This window comes from Orcinus orca, chromosome 16, assembly GCF_937001465.1.
Source record: "Orcinus orca chromosome 16, mOrcOrc1.1, whole genome shotgun sequence".
Classification (NCBI taxonomy): Eukaryota; Metazoa; Chordata; class Mammalia; order Artiodactyla; family Delphinidae; genus Orcinus; species Orcinus orca.
This window is the reverse complement of record NC_064574.1, coordinates 2,618,083-2,643,000: the sequence shown is the minus strand read 5'-3', so window position 1 is coordinate 2,643,000 and position 24,918 is coordinate 2,618,083. Positions and strand designations below refer to the sequence as shown.

The following is a 24,918-nucleotide window of genomic DNA, read 5'->3' as shown; positions in this document are numbered from 1 at the left end:
ATGGTAAAAGGGGGCATCAGGAGAGGATGGGGAACAGAATTACATGGTCCTGGCTGAGCAGTGAGTTCTGCCGGGAGCCCTGAGAACAGCTGCATGCAGCCCGTTGGCCGATCTCCCTGGACTCAGGACACAGGACACTTGGCTGTCGTCAGCCTGGGCAATGGCTCTTCCCATTTAGGGGTCCGTGTGGGTCCCTTCACTCATCTGTGCATCAAACACCTCCCCCCGAAGTGTCTATGGACTCAATGGTCATAACCAGTCCTCTGGAGTCATTTGGGGCCATTACCAGCAGCCCTGTCACTGACCCACCGATAATAGGCCTTAGGAGGCAGTGGGGCCATCACTTGGGCTCCCCCGATGGACAGTGCAGGCTTGGCTGGGGCTGAGGTCATCAGCGGAGTGGTCACTGCCTGGAGGCCCCAGCAGCTCCCAGGAAGGAGCCCACAGAAGGCTCTGTGGGGAGGGGGCTGGGGGTGGGGCGCTGAGCAGGGAGCCCTGCCAACCCCCCCCCCAAAAGGGGGATTCGTGTGCTGAGATCACCCCCTCCCCAGGGAGGCTCAGAGCCTGGCATCAGCCAGATATATGCGTTTTCTGGATCTGAGCAGATGACACCCTTCCTGGACGGGTGAGTGGAAAGAAATGTAAGAGGCCGTGTCTAGTTCTGAATGAGGCATTGGCAGGAAGATGGGCTACCGGGATGCAGAGCTTGTGAGCCGGGAGAAAGGGAAGGGAAACCACTAGAATGGTGATGTGGCCACAGTCCGGTGTGGAACCTGCTCGCCAGGGATGCTGGCCACGCCCTACCTGCCCAGGACAGCCCCCCACGACAGAGAACGCTTGGTGCGAAGCGTCGACAGTGCCGAGGTGGAGACGTTCTGGCCTAAGTGGGAGGTTTTGCAGGACCCTCAGTAGCGTTTGTGGGTTTGTGGTGCAGTCCCTCGGGGGATAAGGACACAGCTGCTCCTTTTGCCTTAAATCGAAAGATCCTGAGCCAGAATCTGGGTCCCCGTCACCATCACGTCAGGTCCTCACAGCCAGTGGCGTGGCAGGTCCACTGGGCCGTGCTGTCTTCCAGTCTTTGGCAAGCCACCCAGGGGGTCTCCGGAGTGAAGGACGGGGACACCCTGCTTCCCAGCAGGGCGGCCGTTCTAGGACCTGAGGCTGTCTCCCCGTGCTGCTCACAGGCTACCTGTGTCCACAGGTTTGGGGACTTGGACATTGGTCAGGGGGCTGTGCTGGAACCTTCTGAGTGACAGCCTCAGTGGGCCTCCCCCACCCCAGCTTCTTTTATTTTGGTAAAATACACACAACATAAGATGTACCCTTAGTGACATCTAGGACATTCACAACCATCTTGTTCCAGAACATTTTCATCCCCCCAAAAGGAAACCCCCTACCCTTTAAGCAGTCACTCCCCTCCCACATCCTCCCCCAGCCCCCCGGCAACCACGACTCTGCTTTCTGTCTCCCTGCATTTGCCTGTTCCGGATGTTTGTGGAATCGTACAGCATGTGGGCTTCTGTGTCTGGCTTCTCTCACTGAGCATGTGTGTGAGGTCCATGCATGCTACGACCTGTGTCAGGCCTTCATTCCTTTTTATGGCCTAATAACGTCCCACTGCAGCGCCGGACCACATTCCGCTACTCTTTTCAGCAGTTGACAGTTGATGGTCGTGGGCTGTTGCCACCTTTCGGCCGCTGTAAACGCTCAGGCACAAGTGCTTCTTCGACCACCGTTCAGTCCTCTGGGCCCGACGCCTGATAGAATTGCTGGGTCCCACGGGGACTCTTTCACTGTTGAGGAACCGCCAGCCTGGCCCCATGTGGTCTGTGGGCCTCCTGTGGAGGGGGGCTGGGGAGTGGGTGCTCCCCCACCAGCATTTACTCTGGACAAGCCATCAGGGCAGGTTTGGGCTCCAGGAGCCCCATGGAAGCACCCTCAGTGCTGACAGCCCCCAGCAGGACACGCCGGCTGGCTGAGGGCCGCCTTGCTCTTGCCACGAGAGCGGCCACATTCATGAGGTTTGGGGGCCGATGGCTCTGCCTCCTGGTGACACGGTGCAGCCCTCTCTCTCTACCCATGGCCCCAGCTGGGGCGGGAGACAAGGCTCCCGGGGGCCGCCTGGCTGGAGTGCCGTGGGCTGGGTAGTTGGGTGTGTTTTGCAAACAGACCAAAAGTCCATTAGAGCTCGTGGGAACCCTGAGTTCTTGACGCTGCAGCTTCTCTCCCGCTCATGCAGAGCAGGAGGGGGACTGCTCGGCACCTGAGCCACTCCTGGCATGTTGGCGAGAGGCAGCGGATTCGGGGCACACGGCGCAGGGAAATGGGTACAAAGATGCCAAAGGCATGGGCATAGGCATGGCTCAGAATATGAATCGGGGGCTTGGGGCTGTGAGGGAGACCTCGGGGGAGCCCTGAGACAAGTGACATCCCCACTCCCGAGCGACCAGCTGTTGACCGTCCCCTCCCTAAGAACGTATGTGGACATGGGTGTCTTCGCTCTTCACTGGAGACTCTGGGGCTGCTGGGGGCCTCCTTCTAGCAGGAAGGGCGGTGCCACGGGAGGATTCAGCAGCGGGCTCCTCTGGGCCCAGAACTGCTTGTGTCACTCTCTCTGGCCACCATCCCACCTGGCGAGGCCCCTCAGGCTCCTTGCTGTTGCTCCTGCCATCACAGCTCCAGGGAACTGATGCTAAGAAGGTGTGGCACCAGGAAATGCAGGCCCCTCTCAGCTCTGCCTCATCCAGGAAGCTTTCTCAGTTTTCCCAGAACCAGGCACTAGTGCTTCCCTGATGCTTTGTGGCCATTCCTCCCTGGGCCCCCGATAGCCTGGGGTGTCGAGTGGTGACCAAGCAGAGAGATGTTCTGGGTTCGCACCCTGGCTCCACCTCCCTGACCCTCAGTCTCTTCATCTAAAGTGGGTTAGCACCACCTCTCTGAGGGCTGTTGCAGAAGTCGGTGAGACAAGGCTCAGCACAGGGCCTGATGCAGAGCAGTCACCCCTGGGTGCCCCTGAGAAAGAAAAGAAGAGCAACTGAGAACATGGGGGCTGACGAAGACTTAATGCGTCACCTGGGGACAGGCACCTGTTCTCTGCTCCACGGAGCAGGGTCTCGGCAGCACTTCTCATCCATCCACTCCACACCTCTCCATGGTTGCGGGCACACACAGAGAGTTGGGCAGACAGTGGAGGGGGAAATGGGCCATAAATAAGTCAGCACACACCCCAGGTTGAATCGCGTTTAAAGATGATTTGAAAAGAGGCGACTGAAGAGAGTAAGTCACAGGCAGGGCACTCAGGGGGGATCGCTTGAGGAGGTGGCATGTGAGCCGATCTGAGGCTGCAAAGGGCAGGGAGGGGGAAGATCCCTTGGGAGGAGGGTCGGGTCTCACACTTACTAGAGGAGCTGGCGCTCTCAGCTCTTATGGGACCTCTCCGTGGATGGAGTTTGCTTAAAGTCCATCTTCCCTGGTCCCCGAAAGGGGCCTCACACGTGTGGTCCCTGCAGCATCACTGAATAAGCCTGTCTGCGCCCCTGCCAGCTACTCCTTTCCTGTGGCTCGAGCCCCCGAACCCAGGGTGGCGGGTACGAGCCTTCCCACAACCGAGGATAATAGGACGTAAGATTTGGTTGGGATGAATCTCTCAGCGATGGTGAGACCCAGCCTCAATCTGGAATCTGGGGGCTGAATTCTGACTGAGAAGCAGCCATTTTGTTAAAGGTCGACAGCTCTTGGCGGGCAGTAAACACCTGGGTGAAGGGTCCTGTTGAGCTCTGTTCTCAACGCGTCTGCTCAAATCCCGGGTCTGCGGAGGCTGACAGCAACAGCCCTGCAAGGGTGGCATACGAATCCCATTTCCAATGAGGACAGTAAAACAAGGGGCTAAGGGTCTTGGCCGAGGTGGAGAGCTAGAGAGGAGAGGGCGCCTCTCCTGGGTCCCTGGGCGGAGACAGGACGACCTTCCTAGAAGGTGCAGGATAACCAGAGTCAGAAGACGTTTCCTCGAAAAGGAGTCACTCCCATTGGCCCTGCTTGGATCACATGCCCTCCCTGAGCCAATCACAGGGCCAGGGGAAGCTGCACTCCCCTTGGCCCTGCTTGGATCACATGCCTTTCCCTGAGCCAATCCCAGGGCCAGGGCGGGTACTCCTGTAGCCCGTGGAAGGGCCCTCCCCACGGGTCAGTACAGAGCAGCGTGGGCAGCTGTTTCCAAAGACAGCTGGGGTGGGTGTCTGCAGACACGCCAGGACGGTGGCTGCCCCAGTGCCCCGCCTCAGCCTGCATGCAGCCTCATCCAGCACTCGCTGTCCCTCAAATAGCCCTCATTCCCACCCACCCCCGACACTGTTCCTCTCCTTCCGGGTCTGGGGGCTGGTCTCCGTCCTCCTGCTCAGACCTGCCGCCTCGAGCTCCGCCTGGGCCTCCCCCAGCCCCAGCCATGGTCTGGCTGCTGCAGCCTCCGTCTCCAAGGACTGGATCCTGTCTGGGGTCATCCCTTGTCAGAGACTTGTGTGCAGGGCCTTCCAGAGGCGGGCAGGGACGCACATTACGTATTAATGAAGCAGCGTTCCTGCCGAGACGCTGGACTCTTCATTTGGGGGACCAGAAATGACAACAGGCAGAGCGTGGGCAGCAGATCTGAGGGTGAACTGCAGCCCACAAGAGCCATCCGCCCCGCGGATCCCTGCCTCCATCGGGCTGAGGCAGTAAGTGTCTCCCGTGGACTCTGCTCCCTGACGGACAGGTGTATTCCTAGCCTGGGGCCTTGGAAGGAAATCTGTCTCCACTCTGGCTTTCTGTGCAGCAACAGCCCTCGTTAGCTGTCAAGTTCAGGCATCTCCAGGGAAGCCGCAGACCTGCCCAGACTCCTTCTCAGAGCCCTCACTTTTCCAGGAGGCTGCCCAGGTACCGGGTGTCGACTAAACACCACTCGAGGCCGGGTGCTGAGTTAAATTAAACTTTGCTGCAAGCCAAGTGACCGTCTCTCCTGAGCATCTCCTGGACAGTGCAGTGAGGGAGACAGAAAGAGAGCAGTCAACAAAAGCATAAACAGGAAAAAGCTGCAATGGAAGTGCTGGGGAGACGATGAGGCAGGGTGTAGCAGGCGCTCTGAACCTCAGCAGAGGACGGCCTCTCCTCACCCTGGGCTGGCCCACAGAGGCCACCTCTTCACCCGGAGGCTCCAGAGCTCCCCCGGGAGATGGGGCTGAAGCCAGACCCCAGCCCAGCCCGCATCTCTCCTCTCCTGCCTCAGCTCCTGCAGACTCTGCCCAGGCGACCACTCACACAAGACTCCCATCTCCGGCTCTGCTTGCAGGGAACCGCACCGCACACTAGGGTGGAGAAGTCGGGTGGGCCTCCGTGGGGAGGCGGCATAGGCAGGGGCCTGGGCACCACGGGGACGCTGCCCTCTGGTTAGAGCTTCCCTGCCCCGCGCAGTGTTAAGGGCCCCTCCGACTACATCTGGGTCAGGCAGAGGTTTGACTGAATGCAACGGGGGAACCCACTGCAGCTACCCCTCTTCACGCAGACGGACTGGGAGGGAAGGCTGGCCAGCAGGTGGCTCCGGGGCCCTGGGTCTTGATAGGGAGATGGCCCTGCAGCGGAGGGGCTCCAGCCATATTTCCCACTCCCCACTTTCTTGACTCAACATCCACAGTTGAGAGGAGACGCTGATTGGCCAGCTCGGCTCATAGGCCCGCCTGTTGCCCAGGGCAGGGCAGGGCGTCTTGACCGACTGCTCCCCAGGACCACTCACAGTGGGGAACGATGACCCCCCAGAAGGAAATCGGGCCTCTGCTGCCTGAGTGAGAGCCGGGAGTGGACTCTGCCCTGTTCCCACTGTCAGCAATAATGTCTTCTGTCATCCCTTACCCCGAATTAAGTAGCTACCTGTCTTTGTTAATTTGGTACAACCTGAAGGGCACTTTTGAGAAGCATCTAATTCACTCTTCCCCACCAGGCAAATTTTGTAAGAACATATTCATGGCTTTCATTAATATTCATACGACTTTGAGAGGTTTTTTCACGATTTATAAAACTCAAAGTAACTGTGAATGGTGATGTATAATAGTGTCAATGTTACACAGCAAATGCCTTTCCCTATCACATTCTGGGTTTTTCTGCTCATTACAAGAACCTAGTTGAAAATAATTGAAAGCTGAATTTCATTGTGCGTGGAAAGTATTTCGTAAAATGCAAGAAATACAAACATCGTCAAGCCTCTTAAAGTAATGTTCAGAATCAAGGAAGCGTTGGGGAGGGACGTGTGGATCCCGACACCCTCAGCCCCAGGTTTGCCCCGTTCACCTGAGAGAACAGTTTTATTCTGGCCAGATCTTGCTGCTTGCCCAGCGCCATGGCAAAGGGCTTTTAAATTAAACTTTGCTGCGTCACGTAGGATTCGGTTATAATTCCATGATCACTTTCAAAAGCAATTAAAGTGACGTTCTAGTCCTGGGCCTTAGAGCCACGGTGACTTTTTTTTTTTTCTTTTTTGGCTGTGTTGGGTCTTCGTTTCTGTGCCCGGGCTTATCTCTAGTTGCGGCAAGCGGCAGCCACTCTTCATCGCGGTGCGCAGGCCTCTCACTGTTGCGGCCTCTCTTGCGGAGCACAGGCTCCAGACGCGCAGGCTCAGTAGTTGTGGCTCACGGGCCTAGTTGCTCCGCGGCATGTGGGATCTTCCCAGACCAGGGCTCAAACCCGTGTCCCCTACGTTGGCAGGCAGATTCTCAACCACCGCGCCACCAGGGAAGCCCACGGTGACTTTTTAAAGCTCGGAACTTCAGCAATCCCTGTGTATTTGTAAAACCAGCTGGAATGAGAGCGACACCCGGGGTCTGAGATTCCCGTCAGGGGTCGAGTGACCCTGGGGAGACACAGAGGCCTCCTGGGCCCAGTCTCCCATCTGCACAAGTGGGCACAGCTTCCTCAGCCTCCCTTTCTGCTCTTTTTTTTTTTTGCGGTACGCGGGCCTCTCACTGCTGTGGCCTCTCCCGTTGCGGAGCACAGGCTCCGGACGCGCAGGCTCAGCGGCCATGGCTCACGGGCCCAGCCGCTCTGCGGCATGTGGGATCTTCCGGGACCGGGGCACGAACCTGCGTCCCCCACATCGGCAGGCGGACTCTCAACCACTGCGCCACCAGGGAAGCCCTCCCTTTCTACTCTTCGAAGCTTCCTAAGAAGGCAGCGTGACCGAGACAAGACCTGGGAACTCTGCCCTCGATCCTGGACTACTTGTGAAACCTTCGTCCACCCTTAGCCTCTCTGCGCCTCAGTCTCCCTATCTGCAGAAGGGGCTGGACCGAATCGTCAGTGGGGCCGACATTCTGGGACTTTCCTTTCATTGTCCCTTAAGGAGTTGCAGGGGTGTGGGGTGGAGATTCCTGGAACGCTCCTCTTCACAGGGGAGCTCGGCGCCAGCTTCAGGCTTTCGAGGCGTAATAAGGACACGTAAGGAGGGAAACCCTAATTTGGGCAAAGAAGCCCAAGATAAACACAGTGAAGAGCAGGCCAAGGACGGGCCGTCCTGCTGTTGGTCCCATCAGCTCACCGCTCCCGCTGAGTCTCTAGAGCAGAACCCTTCTGACTCCCTCCCCAGCCCCCCAGGGCCCCCAGAGCCTCTGCAGGCACCCGGGGGTGGTCCCCCTCCTCCTTCTTTTGCTCCAGGTTTTCACCTGGGGAGGGGTGACCACCTCTCTTCTCTGCCCCCTCCCTATTTCGCGGCTGTTTCTTTGCCCCCAGACAGTAGCCACAGGGCTGGGTGGGCCGTCTCCCTCCCACCTGGGATCTTCGACCACCTGCCGCCCCCTCGGGGGCCCCCCCTTCCCTCAGCCTCCTCCCTCGGGGCTCAGGGAAGAGGGAGATTGAGCACCTACTGTGTTCACCGTGCCAGGCCTGCACCTGCCATCCGTGGGGACAGACAGCACGTTTGTGTTCCTAGGGCCCAGAGGAGGGTGTGGGGGAGCGTTAGTGCTCAACAGTTGGGAGGGGGGGAACAGGTGAGCCGTCCCTGCAGAGCAGACGGGATGACGGACACAAAACCTGAGAAAACCCTGATTCTCTGTCAGCATGAAAATCTAGAAGCCCCAGCGTCGCAGGCCAACGTGAGGGCCGTGAGGACCAGCTGAGGCCGCGGGGAAGCCGCAAGTACATTTAAGGTGAAGGAGTGCTCTTAACTCTGGCTCTGGTGAGAGTCGAATTATAAGGAAAATTGGCCGCAGCCTCCTGGCCGGCCAGTCACAGCCAAGTGTTGATACGCCTGCCTGCGTCCTGGCCAGCGCGGGGTGGGTGGGGGCAAAGCATCTGCTGCCACGACTCAGAGCTTCTCCCTCTGCTGCAGGCAGCTCAAAACTCCCAAAACGTAACAAAAATGAGAGTCTGCAACCTGTTTTCCTGGGAAGGTCTCTGGGTTTAATATCATACAAGGAGAAAGCACTGCAATACTTCACTGAAGAATTACATCCTTGTGGAAGAACTTGATCCTAAGGGTTTTGAGAGCATCTTTTGAAACATGGGGACAGGGTCAGGGAGGCCTTATTAGTGGCGTGGCAAAGCCATTAAGATGCAGAATAGCCATCGCCTTCCCAGAGACTTAGAGCAAGAGGAGGGGAGATCCAGTCGTGTGCACACATGTGCACACGTGTGTATGCTTATATGTATGTTTGCAGGTGTGTGTGTTTGGGTGTGTTTGGGTGTGTTTACATGTCTGTTTTATGTGCGTATGCGTGTTTCTGTGTGTGTGTATGTACACACATGTCCAGGAATCATGTACCGTGGTGGACAAGACCAAACACTCAATTTTAACTGGACATTCTTGAAAATTCTCTTTGCCCCCCAAGTCCTTACATCAGGATCTCTCACAGACCCTGTTCTTCCCCCATTTTATAATTGTCACTTTATACTGCACTGAGAGGCTGTCATTTTTTTAGATCTAATTCCTCTGGTCCATGAACCGCGTGAGGGCAGGGCTGTGTCTGTCCGGCGTGATGGGGCCTGGCACACAGCACAGGCCACGTGGGCCAAGTGAAGATATTGTTGAAACACCAGAGGCCCCGCCTGCACTGACGGTGTCCCCTGAGCTGACTGGGCCTCTGCCTGTCCTGAGGCAGGTTTTTCTCTGCAGGTCCAGTGGGATTCTCCTCCCCTTCAATTCTTTGGGAATAAACCTCCAGGGCGTTTGCAATTCAAAACCACACATGGTGACTTTTCTCCAAGTTTCAAGTTTATTCGAAATTAGGCAAATACCTTCTCCTTGGGGGAGAGCCTGCCAGAATCCTGCATTTCATCCAGCCTTTCCTAAGGACGGATCCAGCCCTCCGAGCGAGGTCCCTGGCGAACACAATGGCCAGGCACCATACGTTATTTTAATGTCGACATCACTTTAAACTAACCTTTTACCATCTGTTCTGTCCTTTAGTAACAAATGCAAAAGAGCATAATTCTCAGTGGCATCATAAAAGTGAGATGGGTGATGGAAATGCCCACCTCCACTCTTTATTCACGGTCCTTCCGGACGCTGCTGTGATGTTTTTCTCATTTTCCAGACACAAATCAAGGGGAAACTGCTCTCCCCTGATCTGGTGAATTCATCTGCACAGTATTTCTTCTTAATACGGTAAACTGTGGGAGAATTCAGGGCACCCTGTGCGTATTTCAGAAGGCGCCTGGAGAATTAAGGGAACGCGGCTCGACGGTCAGGATGTAATGAGATTTCTTTGCAAAAAATGAAATCTTGAAATGTGTAGCGGGTTCTTTTCATCCGTTTCATCACTAACTTCCCTGTGAAGGACGGGCAGCCTGGCCCGGAGAGGGCGGGGTGGGGAAGCACCACTGCGTGGGCCGGTGTGTCCCCCACGCCCCCAATCTCTGCAGGGCCGTATGGACTCCCACGCCCCCCTCAATCCAGGCAGAAGGCGGGCGGTACCCCGGCCCAGGGGTCCGTGGGGGGCGTCCGGCCCAGCCATTCTCCGTGGTCTTGCTCAGGGCGGACAAGGACTAGGAGAACCGGACGTGACGGTAGGAGAGGGAGGAGGGCGGAGCTGGGGAAGCCGGAGCGAAGGCGCCCGTCACGGACAGTGCGTGCGCGTGCGTGTGTGTGTGCGTGCGTGTGTGCGCGCGCGCGTGGCTCCTCTCGGAGGCCCGCGTCGGCCCCCAAGCAGACCAGGTCGCGCTGACCTCCATGATGCCTGTGGGGTGAAAGCGTCGCCTCCTTCGGACCATCGGTTCCTGATATTTTCTCTTCCCCATCCTGTCGCGAAGGAGGTAAGAGGCCGTTGGGGCGGCTGGGGTCCCTGCCCCCACGCTCATGACCTGGGGGGGTCGACTCTGGTGTGTTAACAGTAAATGCTGGTTTAGGTAAGGTGTCCTCTATTGGACCGAATTTTCTGGGAAGTGGCGTTTTCTGGGGAATGGCTTGTTCTATGGTCCAGGTTCAGCTGGAAAGGATGTTCATTATCAAATCTCTGTGGAGCCTCCGTGGAGACCAGCCTGTGATGATGATTGTGCTACAGAAATAAGTTGCCCGAGAAAAAGCCACCCTTAGTTTCTGAGATAAATCCCACTTAGGCGTGTAGGGGGAGGAAAAGTAAATTTCTCTCGCCCCTTCTGAGCTCCTGGCTGAGACCCCCGTAATAAAAGATTAACAAGAGAACAAGCAGCAGAAGTGTATTAACACGAGTGCGTCATGCATACATGGGGGACCCAGGGAAAATGAGTAGCTCCCCAAGATGGCTGAGAATTCAAGTCTAAGAGGAAAAGGGGAGGGGAATGTAGGCCTCTCAGGGGAGAGGAAGTGACTTGTAGGAAAGATGATGGACCCTTGGAGGAGGGGTGGGAGGTGTGGTCGTGTGGCAGGTCGGCCTGGGTGTGCTTGTCTCTTCTAGCCCCCCTCCCAAGACTAGAGGCAACAATCCTCCTCAGGTGATAACCCCACCGTGGGGGGAGGGGATCTGTGACACCTGAGCCTCTTTGAGTCTCTGTCTCCAGGCAGATGAGGGAGCTCAGAGAAAACCCCTCCTGTACCTGCTGGTTCTCAAGGGCCTGCAGCTGAGAACAGTCACTACACCCAGCGGCATGTTTGGGGGTGGCGCTAACCTTCATCCCCGCCTCTGACACTCCCCCAAGCAGTTTCGGCCTAGCAGCTGGGCTGGCGGGTTGCTCCGTCTCACTGAACCCATCTCTCAGTTCAGTTAGCAGTAGGCTCATTCCAGGAGGCAGGGTTGCAGGATGGCTCTGCAGGATGCAAACAGTCAGGTGTGTAATGTGAGGCATTTCCACGGAAGGGAAAGAAAAACAAAGTTAATGGTTGGAACAGGCTCTAAACCCGTTTCTGAGTCCTGGGGGCAGCCAGTCGAGAAGATTTCTGGTTGGTGATCTCACAGCATCTTCTGCAGTCTGGTTGCCTCTGATGAGGTCATTGCATGTTCCAGGGAACTTTCTGAACGTCGGCATGGCAACAGGCAGGCAGGCTGTCGGTACATGAGCTGTTTCGGGGGCTTCTCTGAAGTTCATACCCAGTCATCCAGCCTTAGTTTGCAGGGCTTTGGGGAAAGGGCAGTTTTGTTCTTAGTGATTCCAAGTCAGAAAGGCAGGAGAAGGGGCTTCCCTGGTGGTCCAGTGGTTAAGACTAGGCGCTTTCACTGCCAAGGGCGTGGGTTCGCTCCCTGCTCGGGGAACCAAGGTCTTGCATACTGTGAGGCGTGACCAAAAGGGGGGGGGGGCGGGGGCAGGCAGGAGAACATTAGAAACGTTGGTTTGGAGAAGCGCGGCCAGATATTTGAGGAAACTAGAAGAACGCGGATCCAGTCCAGTTTCAGGTAGAAAATAAAACCTCAAAGACAACAAAGAGGACTAGAATCTCAATGTACAGCTTTCTACCAAAACCGAAGTTTCCTCTCTACAGTCAGCCACGTTCCTACCAAAGGCAATCATGGTAAGACCGATTTGTTTGCAACATAAATCTGGTCTCATTTAACGTGGCCTGACCGTTTACAAAAGTGTAGCAGAAACAGGACCATACAGGCTCTGTGGAGGTTTGCCCTGCTGGAGCTTCTAACAAGGACTCACTCTCAGGTCACACCTGAGCCCTCCCGTTTGGATGTGATGATGGCGGCTCTAGGGCAGGTTGAACCCCACCTGCTGGTATTTCTGTTCTGACCGTAACATCTCCGTCTCTGTGTGGGACTGGTTTGCAGTTACCTTACTTTGTGCTCTCAGGAGGAGAATGGTATCCAAGGAGGATTTGTAAAACCAGGGGGATTGCTTTTTCTCTTGTGTCCTCTGCTCTGGAAAACTTTCAGACACCTCCTAGGTAAGCTCACCTGACCCTGGAGCCCTTTGCGGAGGAATTTCCTAAAGAAATAGTGGTCTCTTCACGTTTGCTCTTCTTTCTAGCTGAGTTTGAAATTTTGTATTTTCTCAAAAAATAAACAGTTTCGTCAAGATTTTCGACTTGGCTAACATAAAATATAAAGAATAAAATGTTCTTTTAAGTCTTATTTTTTCTCTTAAATTTGCCGAAGGTGCATCTATTTTCTTGCGGGTTTTTCTCCGAAGTACAGCTCTTGAATCTATTTATCAGTTCTTCCAATTTTTCTGTTTTCAGATTTAGAAATTTCTGCATTCGTCTTAATCAGTTACTTGGGTGTTTGCCGCATCCTGCTTTGTTATTCCTTTCCTTCTGGAGCTAAATGCTCAGTTCATTCACTGTAATTCTACTTTAATGATGAAAACATTTGAAGTTGAGGGTTTGCTTTGATTCAGTCTCTGGCCAGATTCCTTGGGTTTCACTGTGTAATCGTCTTCTTGTCATTTTACTATTTTTAAATCACCTCTAAATGTAGTTCTGATTCCTTAACCTGTGGTTACTTCAGAATGTTTTCTAAAATGTCTCTTTAAAATTATCGTTAAATTTTAATTGCATTATTCTAATAAAATGTCCTGGTCAGTTTTGCTTTGTGCAATTTGAGGTTTTCGTTGTGGTCCATTTGATTATAAAATGTTGCCATGGTGCCCTGGGCTTTGATTTTTAGAAGTTGTGTTTTCTAAAGGTGTGTTCAGAGTTTTATGCTAATCTTAATTTGACCCCATCAGTTATTCCTTTCACATCCTTGTGGCTTGTTTATAGTTTCCCACTTTCGGACAAGTGTTTCACGGTGTCTATGATTATTAACTGCCCTTTATGTGACAAGAGTCTTTGCTTCATCTAAATGAAAGACATACGTCTTTGTTTAATTCTGCTGGTGTCCTTTCTGTGTCCCAAAGACGTATGTTTGTCTAATGATCTGGTCAGAAGTGACATGTTGTTTCTGTGTAGCCCCACCCCACCCCACAGAAAACACAGAATCGTGCATTTTTCTCTGTTCTTTCCGTTTCTTCCCCCAACTCTCAGGCTTTGCTAACTTACTTTGGATTTGGGGCCCAGATAAGCATTATTAAATTGTTTTTTCAACAATATACAGTTTCTGTTATAAAAAAAAAAAAAACTTTTCGTGCTTGTACTCAGCTCCATAAAACCACATTGACAGCAATTTTCAGAGTTAAGTTTCTGTGTCTAAATACTGGTCGTGGGCCGTTTCCGTCGCAGCCCCCATTCTTGAGATCCTGGCTGTGACCCACCTCTCGGCCTCTGTCCAAGGCGCAAGAACACAGGACGTTTTCTGCATCTTTGCGCATCCAGAAATATCTGTTCCCTCCTACACGGATGACAGCTCGGGGGCACAAGCGTATTGGCCCTGACCTTTTGCCCTCAGATCTCCATGGAGTGTGCTGTTCCCTTGCCCTCGTCTTTGTCGAGGTTTGCTGTGCTGGGTGTTTGCACTGGGTCCTCAGCCACTTCAAACCATCATTTGCAGGCTCTCCCGTCGGTGTCATTGGCTCTGCCATGCTCGCTGCACACCCTTTCCTCTTGGAATATTGTGTCCTGTCCTCCCCTGTCACCTGGTGGGCCACCAGATGTGCAGCGGTGGCTCTCAGTAAACCCCTGGCCTCTGCCTGCCCTTCCGGTCCCCAGAGTGGACGAAGCATTGGCTGTGGCCCCAGATGCACCTGGGAGAGGCCACGTGTGTGGCCAGCAGGTGGGATGAACGTGGCCCTGCTCACACTGCAGCCTGACCCTCCCCTCCACCTGCTCCTCCTTCCAGATCCGGTCCGACAAAGACAGCGACATCCCCATCCGCTACAGCATCACGGGCGTGGGCGCCGACCAGCCCCCGGTGGAGGTCTTCAGCATCGACTCCATGTCTGGCCGGATGTATGTCACACGGCCCATGGACCGGGAGGAGCGAGCCTCCTACCACGTGAGTGTCCATGGCCTCAGGTCCCTGAGCGGGGGGAGGGCAAACCCAAGTCTGTATCAGAAAAGCCCAGGGGCGTGCGGGGCACCGCCCCAGAGTGTCTGTTTCATGGGGCTGGGTGGGCCGAGAACTTGCACTTGTAACACCTTCCCGGGTGATGCTGGGAGGGTCTGGGACGCACTGGGGGAGCGACTGGTAGAACTGGATCCACCTGGAAGACGTGGATCCACGTGACCTGCCAGGAGCTCTGATGGTCGGCGGGGAGGTCGAGAGGCTGCTGTGCCATCCCCGGCCTCTGTGATGGCCAGACATGCATCCTGCAGCCCTTCTGTTCCTGCCTCTCTGAGAGCGGAAAGGCAGCTCTGAAGCCAGCACTGCTGTTTGCATCTCGGAGCTGTGCGTGGAGAGGGAGAAAGGAGGAGAAAGTGGAGACTTCAGGGTTCAGCTGAAAGGGACTGTCCACCCGTTTCCTCCTTGGCCTCACAGCCTGGTGGCCCGTGGGAGTGGCCCTCCGCCCTGGTGCCAGGCCCCTCTCCGGGCTCTGCATCCTTGTTTGCAGGATGAGGGTCCGCACCTGCGGGCATCACACGGGCTGGAGCCCCGCCCCCAGCAGGTGAGACCTGGGCACTTGACCTCTCTGGCCTCGGTGCTCTCTCCTGCGAAGGGGGCGGATGACCAGGCTGCATCAGCCTGTCGTTGCGAGGACTCACGGGCGACCACACGTGAGGCATTTAGGACGGAGCCCAGCCCCTGGGAAGGCTGCCCTTGGGGTTATCGTCAAGACGTCGGAGCTCCCAGTTCCTGGATTGTAATTTACAAACAAAGACGTTCACGTGAGAGGATGGACTTCACAGCCTTCTGCCCGTGTCGTCCTGCTGACCGGCTCTGAGCTCGCTCGGCTCCAGCCCGAGGTGCTAAGTGTGGCCACAGGCTCTGCTGCGCCTCGTGTTTGCTGGTTATTCGTTTCGGGTTAATTGTCCACCTCCTGGACCAGAAGGAAGGCTCCACGCGGGCAGGGAGCCGTCGGGCTTGTCCACACCACATCCCCTGGCCCGAGACCAGAGCCCAGCCCTTGCGGGACGCTCACAACCCATTCGCAGAAGGGAGGGAGTGGGTGGGAGGAGGCTGATTCTGCCGCTGGCAACGGTGGCCTTCCCTGAGGGACTCCTGATGTCCCGTCAGAAGCAGGTGCACCTGCGAGAGCCCATCCTGGGGGGCGGGCAGTCCCCTCTGAGCCACGAGGGTTTCCTCTCTCAGTGGATTACTTCCCTATGTTCAGGACGGCTACAGAATTTCCGGGTCCGACACAAAATGAAACAGGGGCCCCTCCGAGCTTACTAAGGATTTTAAGATAGTGACGGCAGAGCATTAAACCACACGCAGGCCCTTCTGAACACAGGGCCCGTGTGACTGTGCGGGTCACACAAGGCCATGAGGCTCGTGGCCCCCTTTGAGGTGGGATCGACAGGAAGGCCGAAGCTTGAGGACCCCACCTTGTGGTTGTCTGGGCCTCCAGGGCCCCATCTGCGCCTCGGCGCAAACGGCCCAGAGCTGCACCCAGCGTTACGTCCATTCCTGAGGCTCCCCAGCTCTGGGCACCCCGAGAGCTGCTCGATGCTGAGGACACCACACGCCTCCCTGAGCCCCCTTCCGCACCCCCCAGACCCGCTGCTGGGAAGGCAGGAGCCAGGTCTGGGGAAAGGAGACCCGACTGGCAGTGGTCTGGGGTCTCCAGAGTTCCCGGCCCACCGTTAACCGCCACGGTAGGTGCACAGAACCAGCGAGACAATCCAGCCAACACGTGTTCAGCCAGCCTCGCGACAGGAAACACACCAACTCAACGTGACTGTTGGCGCCCCACGGGGGCTGTGTGCTGCCACCACAGTGCTCACGGCATGGCTCAAGGTCAAGGTCAGCTCCCCTCGCCTGCCAACGAGTCCGTGCTGACTGAGAGACTGAGGGGAAGCGCTGGAGGCAGACAGGCCCCCAGTTCCTTACGGCTGTTGGCCAGGGGCCGCTCCCACCCCCTGATGGCGCTACAAGTCTCTCACGCTCTCGCCTGCCGCTGGCCAGGAAAAGTGCTCTGATGTTAGAGGCCACGAGGCTACCTCTGTCCACCCAGACAGTCTCCCTGCCACTGAAGCCAAGCCCGCCACATGACTGACCTGATCACGGGGTGAGCCCCGTTGCCCTCACTCCTGAGACCAGTGCCCCACATCCTTGCGGCCCTTTTAGAATCCTCTCTGCTCCCCCCGACCCCAGTTCCACCGGCACCTTTGCCTGTGGAGTGGGTGGGATGGCCTCCCACCTGAGAGGGAGCTGGTAAACTGGACACGGGTCAGCATGAGACGACCGCGTGGAGGCCCACCAACACGAGACAGACGAGCTGTCACTGCCCTGCAAGGTGACTCCCCAGAAGTTCTCTCAGGACTCCGTAAGAGGGCTTGCTATCGGGTTCTCCCGCATACCGTCATCTTGGGCAAGTTCGCTAATCTTCCTGCGCCTCCGTTTCCCCATCTCTAAAATAGGGATCGGACAGCACCCAGCTCATGGGTTCTTGGGAGCTGTGAGGTAAGGCAGTGCGTGTAGAGTTCTGGGGGCACCCCCAGCCTGAGCCAGGGCGCAGCGAGAGCCAGAGGCTGGTGGTGATGGAAGACAGCCTCCAGAGTCCACGTGAGGCCACTTCCAGGGCCCACATAGAATGTTCTGGACATAGAATGTTCCGGGTCCCGTGCCCCAGGAAGAAACCAATGGCTCACGATTAAGACACGAAGAACGAGCACCTGGAAGGGGAGAGAACAGGGTCCCGCACACGGTCCGCAGGCGCCCACAGTGCATCACGGGAATTCGCTTGGCGTGCGATGCTCAGATTTGCAAGTCGCAGGACGTTTCTTGTCTCCACCACCAAGACAGACCCCCGTCCCCCAGCCGGCGGCTGTGTGCGCAGCCTGAGAGATGGACGGGGCTGGGGGCGCTCTTAGAGATTTCCAGCGGACACCATCGAATGTTATTTAAACTTGGGGGCTGTGGGCGAGGAGAACCGCACCAGCCACTTTCTGTCATTGGCTCCACTCGGGGTGCTCCTGCTGCTGAAGGTAGCGGCCCAAGCGGCAGTGTCACTCTAGGTAGAAGATAACTTTAAGTTTAGCTCGGAATTACCCTTTTTAAAAGTCTTCTCAGCCTTTGGCTCAGTGCCGTATCGCCTGGCTGCCCTTGACAAGATGAAGGATGGCCTGGTGGCCCGCGGGAAGGACTTCCGCAGCAGGGCAGGTGCAGACCGGGGCTCCCGGGACTGGGGACTGACGGCGGCTGGGGCGGGTGGCTAGTGGAAACAACCGCACAGCATCCTGAGACGTTTAAACACGATACTTCAAGCCTCTCTGCGAGGGGGCAGCCACACCACTTAGCGGGCTGCGGGTCCCGGGAATCAGCGCTCATTTGTCCCCTTCTGATGACTCAGATCACCTGGTCTGTGAACCCAGCCTGGAGCTCCCCACTAAACACACTGTTTCAAGGGTAAAATTCCACCCAGGGCTGTCGGGCTGGGGCTGGCGTACTGCAGTTAGCACGAGGCCCCTCCTGCAGGCAAGGATGGGCACCGCTGCCTCTCCCCTGAGGCTGGCAGAGCACAGGGTGCAGGGCACCGAGGGGGTGGCGTGGACAACTGTGGGTGGGGCCCCTGCTCAGAGACCCCTCCCCCCGGAGGCCTGGAGCACAGGCTCTTCTGGCCACCCTTGGCTTGGCACTGTCTTGGTGTAAAGACCCTGAGGTCTGGTGTGTCCGGCTTGGAGGGTAACGTGATTTCCACAGAGAGATGGGGTCTGGGACATGGCTGTGTGACAGTCACAGCTCTGGCTGGAGAGACCCCAGGCAGGTCCCTTCCACTCGCCAAGACTTGGTTTTCCCATCTAAATCCCAGGTCCCCAGTGGTCCTGCTCCAGCCCCCGCTGCTGCCTGCAGAGCTCAGCCACTCTGTGTGCCCCACGGAGGCCTCCACACTTGCTGTCCTCTTGGCCCCTTGTCCAGGGCTCAGCTCCAACGTCATCTCCTCTGAGAGGCCTGCCTGGCCTCCTCCGCACCCCAGCGGGTCGCTGTGGTCACACGCGTTCTGTACTGCTTCCTTTCCTTCTCAGGGTCCGTCTCCCTTCTACACGAGAAGCCCCAGGGCAGCCCCGTGTCTCACTGAGCCATAGTCTAGGGTGCAGCCCAGTGCCTGGCACAGATGGGCCCTCGATAGATATTGACTGAGGGAATGAATTAATGAGTGAATGAGTGAAAAAAAGAAAAAAATCCAGAAGTGAAGGGGTGAGTCTGGGCAGCCCCTCTGGACGCTGCAGGCCGAGCTGAGGGGGTCTCTTCCCTTTGTACCTTCAAGTCGTTCCCAGATGCAGTTCCCTGGAGCCCCTTCCCCAGCAGAGCGGGGGCTTCCACCCCAGGGCCCCTGGACCCGTTTCTGCTGCCCCAAGAACAGATAAGCCGGGGTGTGAATGGGCAGCAGGGTGGCCTCACAGTGGCCCCCCAAGTTCAAGGCCCCCATGTGTCTCTCCCAGGCCTGACCTCTCAGCAGCAGGAGTCTAAGCCCCCAGCCCTGGTTGGCACAAGTGGCCTTTGTGTAGCTCCTCTAGGTGGACGTGAACCCTCATGGGCAATAGCGTGGGGACGGTCTGCGTGGGTCCTGGGTGGGCATCGGCGTGGGCCCTCGGGTCAGTCAGGCTCCCACGGGACACCCGGTTTTGCCCTCTCGGGACCCTTCCCCATTTCCACAGAGAGTCGAGGCTCATGACGTGTCCCCGGGCTGCCCCTCGGGGGGCCCGGAGCTGTTACGTCACCACCGTCCCAGTGCTGCGGGTCCCAGGAAGCTGCTTTCGGCTGTTCTTAGGCGGCCGGGCAGGTGTGTCCCCACCGGGCGGCCGCCGGCGCTGATGGCGTGTGCTGCTTTCCAGCTCCGAGCCCACGCCGTGGACATGAACGGCAACAAGGTGGAGAATCCCATCGACCTGTACATCTACGTGATTGACATGAACGACAACCGCCCCGAGTTCCTCAGCCAGCTGTACAACGGCTCCGTGGACGAAGGCTCCAGGCCAGGTGAGCCCCGGGCCCCGAGGGCGGGCAGGGCCCCCACGCTAGGGGAGGGCCCCCACGCTAGGGGAGGGCCACGCAGCCCCCGCCGCCGCGGGGGCACCGTGGGACTTGTCGCTGACGCGTTTATTTTAGCGGGTGTTTGCGAGTACCTGCTGCGTGCACTGGGGAGCGGGGTCCCTGCTCCACAGACCTCACGGTCCAGAGGGGCCACAGACAAAAGAGCAAAAACAGGGAATGAAGCTATTGCAGTGATGATTAGGCTCAGAAGGAAACCCACGGGGCACTGAGCCGGCTGTAGATCAGGGAAGGTCCCTCTGCGGAGGCGCCCTGTGGGCCAAGAGCTGATGCGTGATGAGGAACAGCGCTGAGAGAAGGGCTGGGAGGGAACTCGGGGTGGAAAGAGCATGTGCAAAGGTCCTGGGGCAGGTCAGAGAGCAGGCTGGCCACCTGAGGCCTCCTGGGCACCCTTGGGGTTTGATTCCAAGCACAACGGGAAGCCCGTGAGAGGGCCGACTCCCCGGCCCGAGGAGGTGAGCCGAGTGCCTGAGGCCTTGGTTCCCCTCAGAGCTGACCCAGAGCCTGTCTTCCCGTGGGCTCCTGTCCAGCATAAATGGTAACGGCCACTTTATAGCATCTGGCCTCTGGGTGACATAATGACCAGGAAGTGGGCACCCCCCTCTCCCCTTTAGACTCAGGGCCTGGGGAGGTGGAGGAAGCCGCCCCGGCCCCTTGGTGTGGATGTGGGGGGAAGCCCCAGCCGATGCTGGGACCCCCGCTCAGGGACCTGCAGCATCAGCTGGGAACACGTCACAAATGCATCGTTTGTGGCCGCACCTGCTGATTCAGACTCTGCAGATGGGGCCCCGGGGCCAGCAGCCGAGCTCCCAGGTGATTCTGCACTTGCTTACGTTTGAGAACCGCAACCCCTCTGTCTCTTGATTGGGGGCGGGGTTGTCCTTGGGACAACTGCTCAGCTCAGGTCGAGTGGGGAGCTGAGTCAAGCACCACTGCTGAGGTCCCTGCTGGGGCTGCCGGAAGTTACCGCTAAAATATAGGACTCAGGTTACATTTGAACTTCAGAGAAACAAGGGATCGTTTTTATGCAGGAGTATCGGGAACATACTTAGAGTAAAGGGTATTGCTTGTTGATCTGAACGTCAAGTGTAACCGTCACGTGTAACCGTCAAGTGCATCTTAGAGGCTGCCCCTCCCTGGCTCCCCGGCGGGCACCCATCCTGGGAAAACTTCCGGGCTCTGGGGAAGGTCTGCGTTGCCGGGCAACCTGAGGCCAGCTTCCCGGGCCTCTGAGGAGGGGTCAGTGGGCGTCCGGCTTGAGGGGAGGCGGGGCCCGCGAAAGCAAACATTTATCGACCCTTCTCCCCTGGCTCCGTCTCGGGGCTGCTGCTGCAACAAGGTGGATTGCGTTTATGATTGATTGTCTCTCGGAATTGGGACGCTCGGGCCAGCCTGGTGTCAGCAAAGGGAACGGGATATGACATTATTTCTGCAGGAACCCTGGGAAGCTGGGCCCTGCAGGCCCCTGAGGGGCAGGGGCAGGCGGCGGGTGGCCATATTAGCTACAAGCAGCCAAAGGAAACAGATGAGGGCTGCCAACAGCCAGCTCTTTAAGGATCAGGGTGGGGAGTGAGTGTCAGGCTTGGGGAAGGGGCTTTCTCGTTAACAGAAGCGGCGGGTCCTCTCTCCCCAAGACCCAGGACGCTCTGTAAAGCTGCCTGGATGTCACAAATCAAGCCTCCTGCATCTTACTTTCAAATAGATCGATAGAGACAGTTTTCCCAAATGCGTAACTGCCTTTACTCATTAGGATAACAAAAGCAGCAAATTACTCTGTCGCCCCCTCGAAATCCTGATAGGAGCATCCTCGGATAGCGGGGTGTGGCCTGGGCAGGCTGAGGGCTGGTGTTGTCCCTGACTGGTCCTTGATTCCCCAGACACTTTGAGCCTTTCTGGGACCTTTTGCACTAAATGTTGGCTGACTTTCGAAGCCCCTGGGGGCCCCCAGCTGCACCTCTGTTCCCGGAACAACCCTCAGAGGGGAACGGTGACGTGCCTCCTTGTGCAAAGCCAGGGATGGAGCTGCACGGTGCCCCGTTGGACCCGGCTTGATGCCCTCGCTCACCCTGATGTCCAGACAAAGCGGGCACGGCATCCTCGGGGCAGGAGACTCCCGGGGACTTGGAAATAGTCTCTCCAGTTTCTTCCCTTACGCCAGTAAATTACAATAATGGAAGGGTTTTACACAGTGCCTTTGTGGGATAAGGAAAAACTACCACCAGAAGTTAGTCATTATTTTCTGGAATGATAGGCTAATGAAGGGTTTCAGATGCACGTTCTAATGGAAAACAAATAGGAATGTGTGTTCAGCATTGACTCAGCTGGATAAGAACCTTCTAAAGTTTGGGAAGTTCACATGGGGACATCAGCAAGCCAGCTGGGGCCAGATCCCAGGCCGATCCCACATCACCCCGCGTCCTTCTCCCAGCCCCGGGCCCCTCAGTTTTATGAAATCCTCTCTGGCTTTGCTGGGCTGAATGGGCTCACACACGACTGTGGCTCCTACAACTGAGAAGCTAAATTTCTCCTTGTATTTAATACAAATAGCCACGTGTGGGTAGTGGCTGCCGTGTTGGGTCCCCACCCAGACGGGGCCCCCTGAAGCTGGTGCTCACAGCAGCAGTCCCTCCCCTCCCCCGGGAGCATCTGTCCCCTCCTGGTCTCATTGTCCCAAATCCTGGATGGAACTGGCCAGGGGCCACCAAGCCCCTTGGAGACTCCATGCCATGCTCCAGATGAGAGCAGAAAGGGAAGCATGTCCGCTGACCCCGCCTTGAACGTCTCACCGCGGGAGCTTTGCTCCCTGTGTACACGTCACCCCTGCCTTTCCAAACTCTGCCATGTCTGCAGAGCCCCGCCTTGACACCCACCCTATACTGTGTCCCCCCAATCTGCCTTGCCCACCCCCTTGAGGCGACCATCCCACACCCCCGGGCAAACGCTGCATCTGCAGGGGCGACTGTTTTTGCACACAGGACGAGCACGTTCGCTGTTTCCATGCACTCCCTCTGTCATGATGGGAGGGTAACTGATGTGCGTCCCTGTGCAGCAAAATGGGTCTTAAGTAAGCGGTCGTTTCTGCCAAGGCCTCTCTCCCTGGCTTTGAAATTGACTCTGAGCTCATCAGTTCAGATTCGTAATAATTTATAAGAATTATCTATCTGTAATAGGGATGTTTTCCATAAAGAATTGGAGTTTCATTGATTTCAAGTTCACCAGAAAGTGGAACCAAAATTAGGGTTCCCAAGAAGAAGGGTCCCACTGAAGTGAGAGGTGAGGAGGCTCAAGAGGACTGTGGCCTGGTGCCCGCTGGGGCCTGGGGTCCACAGACGCATCTCAGGCCCCTGGGTGGGCAGGCGGCAGGCGGGCCAGGCTGTGTACAGACTTGAGCCAGCTCCCCAGGTATCGCCACCCCATGGACTCCTAGATGCGCTTCCCATGGGGTCTCATTGGAAGAAATGTCTTTTTAAGAAATCTTTTTATTTTGACATAGTTGTGGATACACATGCAGTTCTAAGAAATGGTACAGAGATACCCCACAGATCCTTCACCCAGTTTATCCCGGTGGTAACATCTTGCAGAGCTGCCGTGCAGGGTCACACCAGGATGTGACATTGGTGCAAGCCCTGGCCCTCACTCAGACTTCAGCAGCCTTGCCTGCATGCGTGTGTGTGCGTGTGTGTGTGTGTGCGCGTGCGTGTGCGCGTGTCTCCATGTGCATGCGGTTTTATCACGTGTGCTGATTCGCGTGACCTCCATGGTCAAGACGCTAACGGTTCCGTCACGAGGACCCTCAAGCTGCCCTTTCAGATCCACAGCCGTCTCCCCACCCACCCGCCATCCCTAACGCTTGCAATCATTGCTCTCATTTGTCTCTATGATTTTGTCATTTTAAAACGTTCATATAAATGGAATCATATGGTGTGTTACCTTAGGAGACTGGCTTTTTCCACTGAGCATAATTCTCTAGATACTCATCCAAGTGGTGTGTGTCCACAGTTCATTTCTCTTCATTGCTGAGCAGTCTGCGGTGTGGATGCGTTGCCCTTGTTCACCCTTTGAAGGGCATTTGGGTTGTTCCCAGTTTGGGGCCATAGTAAACCTCCAAGATCTTTCATCCCCATACAGACTTTTGCGTGAATGTAAGTTTTCATTTCTCTGAGACAGATACCCAAGAACGCAGTCACTGGGTGGCACAGGGAACAGGGGTTCAGCTCTGCGAGGGATGGCCATGCACTCTTCTGGAGTGACGGTGCCATCTTCTGTCCCACCACGTGGGTGGCCCGGCTTCTCCACGTCCTCGTCAGCACTTGGTGGTGTCGTGTTGCTTTAGCTGTTCAGAGCGGGGTAGTGGTATCTCATGGCGGTTTTCATTTCTATTTCCCTGATGGCTGACGACCTTGGAGATCTCATTCTGTGTTTGTTTGCCATCCGCACATCCTCCTCGATGAGATGGCTCTCCATGTCTCTTGTCCATTTTCTAAATAGTTTGCTTTTTTAATCACTGAGTTTTGAGAATTCTTTACTTATTCGAGATACAAGCCCTTTGTCGGACATGTAGTTTGCAGGTATTTCCTCCCCCTCCGGGACTTGTGTTTTCATCCTCTTCATGGCATCCTTTGGGAGCAAGAGATTTTCATTTTGATGCAGTCCAGTTTTCCACTTTCCGTCGATGGATTGGGCTTGAGTATTGAGAACTCTTCCCAGGGCCTGGGTCCTGAAGGTGCTGTAGGCTTTGTTCTAAAGGTCGTGAGACTCCGCGTCCGGGTCGTTTCTCTGCTCGTGGACGCCCGGGCGCAGATGCTGTAGGCTTTGTCCTAAAGGTCGTGAGACTTCGCGTCCAGGGGGGGTCGTCTCTCTGCTCGCGGACGCCCGGGTGCAGATGCTGTAGGCTTTGCTCTAAAGGTCGTGAGACTTCGCGTCCGGGTTGTCTCTCTGCTCGCGGATGCCTGGGCGCAGATGCTGTAGGCTTTGTCCTAAAGGTCGTGAGACTTCGCGTCCGGGTCGTTTCTCTGCTCGTGGACGCCCGGGTGCAGATGCTGTAGGCTTTGCTCTAAAGGTCGTGAGACTTCGCGTCCGGGTCGTTTCTCTGCTCGCGGACGCCTGGGCGCAGATGCTGTAGGCTTTGTCCTAAAGGTCGTGAGACTTCGCGTCCGGGTCGTTTCTCTGCTCGTGGACGCCCGGGTGCAGATGCTGTAGGCTTTGCTCTAAAGGTCGTGAGACTTCGCGTCCGGGTCGTCTCTCTGCTCGCGGACGCCTGGGCGCAGATGCTGTAGGCTTTGTCCTAAAGGTCGTGAGACTTCGCGTCCGGGTCGTCTCTCTGCTCGCGGACACCCGGGTGCAGATGCTGTAGGCTTTGCTCTAAAGGTCGTGAGACTCCGCGTCCGGGTCGTTTCTCTGCTCGCAGACGCCCAGGCGCTCCTGCACCGCTTGTTGGAACGGCTTTCATTGAGCTGCGTTT

The 24,918-nt window shown here is 56.6% G+C and overlaps 1 protein-coding gene across 1 annotated transcript in view; it reads left to right on the top strand.

Moving 5' to 3' along the window:
- CDH4 (cadherin 4) overlaps positions 1 to 24,918 on the top strand; it is a 556,898-nt gene that overhangs the window by 467,463 nt on the left and 64,517 nt on the right. The window contains exons 5-6 of the mRNA XM_033410223.2: positions 14,145 to 14,300; positions 19,241 to 19,385. Coding sequence (XP_033266114.2) covers positions 14,145 to 14,300; positions 19,241 to 19,385 — 301 coding nt within the window. The remainder of the gene's footprint in view (positions 1 to 14,144; positions 14,301 to 19,240; positions 19,386 to 24,918) is intronic.